At 45.0% G+C, this 10,858-nt stretch overlaps 1 protein-coding gene across 1 annotated transcript; it reads right to left on the reverse strand.

The window, feature by feature from the left end:
* Positions 1-1,470: 1,470 nt before the first annotated feature.
* On the reverse strand, positions 1,471-9,906 carry IGFBP3 (insulin like growth factor binding protein 3; the record flags this gene model as incomplete). Its single annotated transcript, XM_010164530.1, has 3 exons — positions 1,471-1,652; positions 7,066-7,185; positions 9,677-9,906. Coding segments are annotated over 3 exons (476 nt in total), but the record flags the coding sequence as incomplete, so codon positions are not given.
* Between the last annotated feature and the right edge of the window lie 952 nt (positions 9,907-10,858).

The raw sequence follows: 10,858 nt of genomic DNA on the forward strand, positions 1-10,858 counted from the left end.
AATAAATACATATACAAAATATGGCATGACTTTCCAGAGAGATGTTACATTTCACAGGTCACCTTTCCTCATCCAGATTTCATTGTCATACAGAATTTGGCATCAAGTTCAGTCAACAAACAGCCTCCAAAAAAAAAAAAAAATTGCCAAAATTTTCCTTATACGAAAGCATCACATACCAGAGCAAAACCAAACCACTTCTCTTCCAATTCAAAGGACTTACAACATCACGGCAGACAGTGGGTTTAAACAGTTAAACTTGATGGTTCTTATTCTACGGATGCAGGCAAATGATTTCTACCAAAGTCGAAGCAAAGCAGCGACTGTGCGCAGCGCAAACGAAGCGTGTGGGTCTCCATCCCCCCACCTTGTCGGCACGGTTTGCAGCAGGAGCTTCTCATCCCGAGCGCGTGCTTTGGCAGAGCGTACCAAGACAAGACAGAATAGGTACAGCTTTTCAAAATAAATAAGCAAATAGAAAGGGGGGGTAAGTGTAACGGCTGCTTTTTGTCCGTGAATATCGTATATTCATTTGTGTGAGCAGGAAACGCCAGCCCTGGTGCACACACTGAAGTGAAGGACAGAGAGAAGAACGCTTTACCGAGGGCTTCAGTGCAACTGTTATCCTTTCCAGTGGCATAATTCAGTGACGGGTACATTAGAAACACTAATAAAATAAAATAAAATAAAAAAGTCTTGGTATTTGTAGTCACTTCAAATAACAAAACTTAATCTCTTCTGGAAACACTTCCTTCACTCCACAAATTCATTTCCCCTATGCAGAACAGGTCAGTGTGTATGCATATGGATCTATACATATTTGTAAATCAACCCTTACTTTTGCCTTGCATACAGAAGTATATGCTAGAATTATGGTGTAGTATTTGGTATTCACATGTTACATTTAAATAAAGTTTATTAAAAAACAATTATATTAAATACAGACTAACAGAATATTCATAATATATTTTACAGAAAAAATAGCCATGTCTTTATTTTAGAAATACGTTTCTTTAAAAAGTTCTTTGAGATTTTTTATAAAACTTTTTACCCGTGAATATAAGTTTCCCGTCAGACCTGTAGAAAAAGCTTAACCTTTAAATCCTTGTGGTTTTTTTGTTTTGTTTCAGGTTGTTGGGGTTTTTTTTGCTTTAATACCTTTACAAGCTTACAATCTATAAATTCTTTAAAATAAAAAAACAGTATCTTTCGGGATCAAATTGGTCACAGGCCGTTCTTAAAAAAAAAAGTCAGTGGAGACTCCCTGAATCCGTTCTGAAGTGCCTTTTGTTTTTCCCTCTCTCTCTCTGGGGTATCAATAGTGCAGGTTTAGGTGGGAATCCCGAGCTCCCTACGGGTCCCTCCCGTGGGAAGCCGGTCGCAGGTCGGCGGCGGGGCAGCGTCCGCAGGAGGCAGAGCCCACTGCTCCACGCCCCGCGCAGTCCACAGTGCTCGCCCAGCCCCTCCGACGTCTCTGCCAGGTCCCGCGGCCACACGCAGATGCCAGAAGAGCTGGCGCCCAGCCCTCATTTGCTTTCCAAGTTGTAGCAGTGGACATCTCCCTTGCCCTTCCCGTCGTACCCGGGAAGCGGCTGTCCGTATTTATCCACGCACCAGCAGTAACCTCTCTTCCGGCCTTTGGACGGGCGACACTGCAACACGAGAAGACACCCAGTTAGCATTATTTTTCTTTTTTCCACTCTTAAGTGTTACACAGCAGGGATTCCTCCTCATTTGAGACCTGCACTTCCATACCACAGAATCCAGAACTGCCGAATGGAAAAGCCCTTTAAGATCACTGAGTCAGGACAGACCAGGGAGGTGGTGGAGCCCCCATCCCTGGAGGGATTTAACAGACGGGCAGACGAGGTGCTCAGAGATGGTTTAGCAGTGGACAGGTATGGTTGCACTTGGTGATCTCAAAGGTCTTTTCCAACCAAATGAGTCTATGATTCTAAATGAAGTCATGTTAATCACCTTAACTGCAAATTACTCCACCCTTGTGATATCTTTTTGAGTAACAAGCCCAATGCAAAAATAATACGATGGCTTCTCTGCATCTGCAGTCTGTCTGCACAAGCCCTGTGGAAATGGATGGCAGCAGGGTGACAAGGTCAAGCTTAAGGTATCAGCTTATTTCAGGAGAGGGTGAAGAAGTTCAAAACTATTGAGAGAACAGCTACATTAATGATTTGCTAAACTACGTGGTTAGCTGCACTTGAGTTCTAGTTACCGTTCAGCTGGTTTTCTGGACTAAATCTTTACACCTAAGCTTTACAGCTTATGTTTATTGTCTCAAAAGCCTGACAAGAGCTTGCACATGTTCTCCAGGATGTCCACAAATGGCTGCTCAAAGTCCACTGATGTCAATGGGAAATTTTCCTTCAATTTTGGTGCCAACTGGACTGGACTTGAGCTTAAGTGGAATTAACATTTAGTGACTTACATTCTTCATGCTCAAAACCGAGGAATTTCTAAGCAACAGCCTTTGCACCATTTAAATTTCACAGCAAAAGAAACTGAGGCAGCAGTTCTTGAGCTGTTTTTCCCAAGAGAATAGGCACAGATGGAGCCTGAATTAGAGCACAGGGCTTCTGGCTGCCAGCCTGGTACTCTGGCAATGAAACTACCCTTCTGCTAATAATAGTAACACAGCCTCCCCTTTTAGAAGCACTATACGAAGTAGGTTACACAACTCTCGCTGATTCATAGCCTTGCATCACTCCCAAAACAAATGATCAATTAAAGTTATCTCACGTTGTTGGAGGATTTGATTGCTTCTTATGGTTGCATAATCAATTTTCAGAATTAACTACAACAAGGAAGTTAGTCCGCAGGAACACCTTCCCTACCACTAATATTTATTTTATTTCTTCTGGACAAGAAGAATTAATTTATTTTTTTATTTCTTCTATTTCTTCTTCTTCTGCTTTCCCATTTGGAAAGCAAAGCCCTTAGATCATTCTACAGCCGAAACAACGCCCTGCGAGGAAACAATTCACCTTTTCCAGCCCGCGGTTCTGTACCACCCGCTCAGCCCTGCTGTCAGTACTAAAGCACCTGTGATTCAAAAGAGATGTTTTTCTACTGAAACAGGTACCTTGTGTTCCCTACAGGGGTGGTGGACAGGTCATGTGGAAAAAAAAAAATAAAATATATATATATATAAAAATATCTGCTCTTCTGAATTTGGTACTCTGCATACGTTTCAAGGCTCTGCCCAGCTCTTCAGCGTGACTTCAGAAGTCCAAAAAGCTGGAAAACCACCCAAGCAGTGGAGCCAGTAATTACTTGTGATGGAAACACCAGCTGCCAGCTTCCATGCCACCTGCCCCTGTCCCTTCCACAAAGGAGTGCGGCCGAGGCATCCGCAGGGCGCAGCAAAGCATATGGGATTGCAGTGAATTCCTGGCCAGCCCAGAGGTCTCCATGGAGCCACGACTGCAGACAGCACCGACACACACCGCGGGCCGTTCTGGCTCCCGCCAAGCCCAGCTGTTTTCAGTGGAACCATGCCAGCTCACATTTGGGTGAGTATCTGGCTCCGGTACTCAAATATGGGGCAATTCTAGTAATTGCCCTGTATAATAATTCTAATTTCATCAAAACCTTTCTTTTTTTTTCCCCCATGCTCGAGGCAGAGACGTGCCTGTATCAACCTATTCCACATAAATATACCTATATACATACCACAGCTGAGTACTACAACCTGTGATTTTTTAAGACAAAGAATTCTAAGTTTTAATAGGTCCGATTTTAAGAAAGTTTACATATAAACACAAGGCATTAAATATTTTTCATGTTATACCCTGACAGATAAATTTATGTTCTCAAAACTGTTTCACACAGGCAAACTACTCCCTATGGTTGTTCCTGAAAAGCCAATTAACAGATATCCTTAAAGGGCTTGGAAAATAACTGCTTTCCACGTGACTGGAAGAGCAGGTGACCAGGAAGGCAGAATATGCTAACACGTGAAGTGCCTCCTGAAAAAGTCTTCATGGTTTCCAGGGTGATCATAACTGATCAGATCCCTACCATCACACACCTATCGACAGCATCATCCTAGGCAGTGGATTCGGCAGCTGTTTCCAGAATTAAAAATGCCCAGCACACTCGTTTTTTGATGGATTTACTGTCTATTTCCTAACCTATTATTCTGAATTTCGTTGTCAAAACAGAATGTAGTTGAATTATAGATTGAACGCTGCCAATAGCAGCAATGAAGGAAATGAATAAAATAGCCTAGCATTCTGTTAATGAGATTAGACAGCCACTCACCCTGCCTAAAATATCAGATCTACACGCTGATGCTCAAAAAGAAAATGAAACACAATTGTCACATTGCCTTGGGGACAGTGAATTCAATCTGGACAGGATTCACCCACTTCTCAAGCCGATGCTTTTTCCTGGGACTTAATCCTACAAGGGCAGCTCACTTTTAGGCCTGTATGTGGTTTGTGTGAGAAGGAGCCTGCCCCCATAAGCCCCCCTGTGAAGGCCTGTTCCCTTCTGAGGGAGGTTCACTTACAGGAGAAGCACTCCGACTGCATTTCACGCAGAGCATTTCCTCACGCAGCACCGTTTGTGAGCATCTCCTACAAGACCCCAGGTTGTCTCACACTACCACTGCACCTACTGGACCTGTGTAAACTGGCAGGGCACTTGAGGAGGCTGGTGAGGTATGGAAGTGCCCCTTCATCCTGTGTGTGGCCGGGCTGCTGCAGACAGCGCAGGAACCTTTCTGAAAGCAGTTTGAAAGCCTCCAGTGCACAGAGGGTAGAGCGTGTCTTTGCTCCGTACCAACACCTTCTCTCCTAAATCAACTTCTAGTAACAAAGACTAGGTAAGTGTTATCTTTCCATTTTTTTCCCCCTCTGTATTTCCTGCACTTTAAAGCACAGCCATCCTTTAGAGCAAGGCACTTCAATACGTGCTGACTGTGGATCTGATTTACTACACACACACGCCAGAGACTGCGTGCAAACCACCACCTTTTTGCTGACAAAGCAAAACCCTCCAAGTCTGAAGACAGATGAAAGGAAGATCTACTGAACAAAGTAAATACCAATCTGTGGTTTCCTGGAATACCTGGAGAAGGAAAAGGGCTACAGTACGCTTGTGTGCCTTGAATGCAGTGAAGTTATAGACTCATAGAATCATGGAATGCTGTGAGCTGGGAGGGACCCACCAGGATCATCCAGTCCAACTCCTGTCCCTGCACAGGACAAGCCCAAGGTTAAGACCATGTCCCTGAGGGCACCTGTTGGCCAAATGCTGCTGGAATCTTGTCAGGCTTGGTGCCATGAGCACCTCCCTGGGGAGCCTGTTCCAGTGCTCCACCACCCTCTGCCCTCTGCCTCAAGAACCTTTTCCTCATGGCCACCCTCACCCTCCCCTGCCACATCTTCCTGCCATTTCCTCTGCTCCTGGCATTCGTTGGTGGCCAGAGAGAAGAGATCAGCGCCTGCCCCTCCTCTGCCCCTTGGGAGGAAGTTCTAGACCCCCATGAGATCTCCTCTCAGTCTCCTCTTCTCCAGGCTGAACAAACCAAGTGACTTCAGCCTCTCCTCATACAGCTTCCCCTCTAAATCTTCCCCTTCACCAATTTTGTGGCCTCCTCTGGACCATCTCCAGTAGCTTTTTCTCAAATCATGTGCTGTTCTGGAGTACCAAGCTAGTGCTTTTATGGCACAGGCACAAAACTCCACTTAGCCAGTCCAACACATTTTCCGAACAAACGCAGACTGAGAGGTGAGCGTTGCTCTCTGCTAGTTTACACACAGCGGGGTGTGAATGACACGGGCTTCTCATAACTCCAGAAAACAAAAAAGGAATGTGTCCCTGCTTGGGAGCTGCTACCACCTGCTCGGGAAAAGCTGGGGAGCACAGACATCGCGGTCAGTGCCAGGCTGACGGCGGAAGGGAAGGCTGGAAACTTATCCCTATTGCCAATGCCCCACCTGACGCTGCCAGCTCAACGTGGAGCTCCAGGGAATACCCGAAAGGGAAAGACTGTTTCTGAGAAAACTGGAAGGCAAAACACTGAGAGATAGCATTACTAAGAGATGGCTGCCTCTCACCTCAACCTCTTGGAGGTTGACCTCTCACTTCCAACTGAGGAACTGCATGAGCTAGTAACACAGAGTCAGCCGCTCCTTTGGTCATCAGAGATGGAGAGGCTGACTCATGGAAACCCAACTAGGAGAGACAAGATGGTCCACACACAAAAATCTGTCCTTACAGAGGGTCTGCCTGGAGGAAAATCTTAAAGAAACTTCTCAGTTCAGAAAATTTTGGAATTATACCAAGAAATACGTTTGAAGGCAGGTCACTACCCGAACGCTGGAATTAGATGGGACGTGCACACGAAGCAAAGAACCTGGCACGTCTGGCACTTCCTCAAGTTCCTGAACGAGCTGCAAGGGCAGCACTGAATGGAGAACACTGCCCTAGCTCAACCCAACACAACTGCAGCACAAATACCTGCTGTTTAGGTCTGCATTTGTCAAGGAAGGTCACAACCCCAGAACCAAAGCGGGCTGAGAAGCCACCCTGATGCAGAGGAACTACGAGATGTATTGCTTTCACGATAACACGACCTGGATTTTGGAAGTGATCTGCGTAGCACATAAAGGACAGATATATTCCTTTCTCAAGTTGCTTTTTGTAAAGTGATCCAGTGCAGTTCTTCTAGGAACTCTCAAGCAGCTACGTGCAATTCAAAGCACTGATCTATTGCAGGTATATGGTGACTGCAACATTTAGCTCTGTGGGTTAGTCCAGGGGCACTGCTTTTTTTAAACCAAAGGGCATTAGTAGCTAGGACACCAGCTAACCCATGTGTGATCAGGTATGAAGTTTCTCAAATGAATCTGTTGTCATGACCAACAGAAAATAAAAACACTGTCCCCAGTTGACAAGGTTCAGCACTGTCAGATCAGGTCCTAAAACTGGAAACGAACTCGCTCCTCTGCAGCATGAGAGGTAACGCAGCTCACTGCCAAGGGCTTTCAGCAAAGGTGCAGAAAAGGTGAAGTGAAACGACCAAGACTCTGTACTTACTTGCTTTTTCTTGTAGAACCCCTTCTTGTCACAATTCGGAATATGAAAGCCCCTGGGACTCAAGACATTCAGGATCTTCAGGTGGTTTAAGGTGTCTTCCATTTCTCTACGACAGGGACCCTGTTAACGAGCAGGTTGTAGAAACCACAGATGAAACTTGACTCCCAAAAGCTGTCTTTCACACAAGAGTCAATAAATCTTTACAGGGTAAGCAGCACAAACCCAAACAAATCCATTAAAACAAAGGGGTATGTCAAAAGCAGACCATTCACAGACAAAATCCTGTCTTTCTGCTTTATTCAGGATAAACTGATTTCTAAACAGCAAAGGCCCTGTGCTCTGCGGAGGCACAGACTGGCATTTCCAGTCAAGATCACAGCCACATGTACCTATGGGAAGGCTTGACCAGTATGTCAATCCATCATATATAACACAGCCTAGGTTTGGAAAAGCTCACCTTGCACTAAGTGGGAAAAGAAGAAGGTAGGCAACTGGAAATACACCACTTGGTCCATTTTCCCTTAATGACATTTGATTTTTGTGATGCTACTGGATTCGAAAACTTAAATGAAACGGATTTAATTGAAAACAAGTAGTTTGGCATAACGTATATGTAAAAATACTACAACTTTGGACAATGATTCCCAATTTCAACTGGACCAAATGGATGCAAAGGAATGGCTGCACCCAACAGTCACTTTTTTTTCCTCACTTTCTCCATATGCAAAAGGCTGACAATGACATCATGAGGATTAGCTCTAGGACAATGAGCCAAAAAGAACTTCCGGAAGCACTTTTAAAAGCATATCTCAAACACCCACTAATTATTCCTCACTGCAGCCCTTCAGGGTAGGGAATAAAGCCTCATAAGCCCCACTTGGCAGTCAGAAAAGCAGGAGCGGAGGAGGTGATATTTTGCCAGAGGCCAAGGCGGCAGCAGTGGGATGGATGGGGACACAGGAGTGGCAGCCTGCAAACCCTGGGCTTAGCTACGCTCCTGGCTGGGCACACGACTGACTCGGGTCCCCAGCCCGTTTCTTCAGCAGAGACCCAAAAAAATTCCCTTGCATGGCTGCATGGGTTTAAAATGTTGAAGTTGCTGTATCAACACAAAGACTCGTTTGGTGCCATTTTTAATTAGTGCAGTAATGACATATTTTCAAGGGGTAACATTAATAGTTCACTCATGTAAAGTGCCTTTCATGTGTCTGAAAGCATAGAGGTTCCACAGCTCTACTGGAGTTTGAAATGATTTTGTTTTGGTTAGCAAAGGCCTTCCTTGCTGTTTTCGTATGTGTTCTTTCAGGATCAATCACACAAGCTCTAAACAAGCTCTAAATCGCTGCCCTTATTGGTAGTTCCTTAAAAAAAAACAAACCCAAAACTGCTCAGACACGCTGACTGCAAATCACACACATTCCAAGAGTCGGTCCTGAGTTCGGCCTACAAAAAGATCAACGGCTTTTATTTTTAATTATTATTTAGAAGCAGGCTTCCAAAGTCAGAGAGATCAATATCAGAAGCGAACACGCAGACGCAGCTCGCAGGGCGTTTGCTGACAAAGGCACCTGTCCCTCATGGACTTATTTCTGGTTCTGAGGGACGCCAGCAGCCTGGGTGAGCCGGCGTGCCTTCGCTGACAGGGCCCAACCACCACCTCAGCGAAATGGTCACCCCAGTTCAGATCAGGACCCTACTTCCTCGCAGCGACCCAAGTTCATTCTTCCCTGCAGGCAGTTTACTGCACATTTTGGGGAGGAAGGCAGATACTGAAGTGTTTTTGGACCTCGGTGACACCCTTGCTGTGCTAACTGGGAGGCCCCGCTCTCATCGGACCCAACTTTCCACCTCACACAGGTTTCAAAACCTTTTTTTGCAGACAGGAAGCCATGCCTGGTTTCACCGTGGCTGCTTTTTAGGCCAAGGCCAACCCCCAGGTGATCAGTCAGGATGTCCATCCTGGAAGAGGAATTACTCTCGCCTCAGATTCACCACAGTGAATCCACTGGGCAGAGTCAGGAGGAAGCAGTGGCAGAGGCACCCAAGGATGGCTGCAGGCGGAGGTGGTGTTCAGCACGTAACACCAACAATGACTGATCAGTTGAGATGCTAATCCTCAACCCAGCCTCAGTTTCTGTCTCCCTTGATTTGTGCCGGGGAGTGTGAACACAGTGTCACTACACTGAACGTGAAACACCTTTTTTTTCCATTATTGCCACCCAATAATGCTGTTTGCAACCACCTTTAATGATTACACTATCAAACCTGTCCCAAGCCAGCTCACAAAGGTGTGATAATCACAGGGGGGAGACAAGAACTTTCGATCTCCAAGAAATGCCTTAGTGAAAACCAGCCTTGTATCAATGGAAATACCACTGCATTAGGCCTTCATCTTTTCGGAACACGACCTGCCCGGTCTGCTGATTGTCTTGCGTTTGCAGACCCAATAGTTTTACCGGTTGAACAGCCAGAATGCCCTCAATGGCTACAATGGTTACCACTGTCTAGCGATTCAGTTTATCTATTTATCTTGTCGTATGCACAACACACATGTACAGCACACGCGCACTCGCATGCTGGGAAATGCTTTTCCACGGACAAAAGTACTCACATATTCAGTCTCTTGTTTGGATTCGGAAGAGAAATTCAGTGTATCCGTGCTCTGCGAATCATATTCCACTTTGTAGCGCTGTGTATTTTTGGCTTGCACTTTCCTGATGATATCTATTTTGATGTGTGGTGGATGCAATTTGGAATCTGGCACCCTGTGAGAGTTCGGGACGGCTTGATTTTCTACGCTGCTGGAACTCCGGTCTTCTTCTTCTGAATCACTGGCATTTCCTACCAGAAGAACAAACACAGTGAAGAAACAATGTTAATCAACTGCCAGCATTGTCTGGAAGGGCAACAAGCCATTCAATTAGTCTACCTGCTTAATTTTCCTTTACAAAATAGCGATATATAAATAGATTAACAACTTGGCACTCCACACGCATCAGTACCTTTGCTGCAAGGGGTAATGGCTTTAAACTGAAAGAGGGTAGATTTAGACTAGATAAGTGTCCTCGTTTTGCTAGGATAGACTTATTTTCTTCCTAGTAGCTACAATAAGCTGTGTTTTGGTTTCAGTGTGGGATTTGTTGTGAGAAGAATGTTGATAATATGCCAATGTTTTTAGTTGTTGCTGGAAGTCAAAGGACTTCGTTTTTTGCTAGTTTGCAAGTGCAAGGCCTGGGAGGGAGGGAAGCACAGTAATTAACAAACCCCAAACTGGCATTTGGCTCTGCCAATGAGATATTCCATCTCATATCCCATCATGGTCAGTACATGAATGAGGGTTGACTGCAAAGCTCGGAATTCAGAAACATTTCTTGGTGTACAAAATATATTTTAAAGGTAATGGGCAAAAAAATGCCATTCATTCCATAATGGTGTCAAAGGACAAACATCTGCTTTCACTGCAAGCTTCAAAAATATTTTCTCTTTAAATGACCACGCACAAAATATAGGAGGGCACATTTTTCCAAAATACTGTATAAGCCCAGTGTTCCTGCATCTTCAGAGGTATTTGTCTACACTGCGTTTCTCCTTCTTAGGAGATTCCTGCAGTGGAACTGTAACTGGCTGCGTTTCCTCCAGGGAATTTTTGGATATTCCTATCAGCTACGTAGCCAACTCCCACGAGCTGCCGCCTTGGCTGCCGGCCACTTTTCATTTATTTATTTATTTATTAAAGGAAATAATATCTGGAGTGTGCAATGCTAACTGATGTGCAAGGAACATCCTGGAAAGC

The sequence above is a fragment of the Antrostomus carolinensis genome, unplaced genomic scaffold, assembly GCF_000700745.2.
Source record: "Antrostomus carolinensis isolate BGI_N321 unplaced genomic scaffold, ASM70074v2 scaffold18183, whole genome shotgun sequence".
NCBI lineage: Eukaryota > Metazoa > Chordata > Aves > Caprimulgiformes > Caprimulgidae > Antrostomus > Antrostomus carolinensis.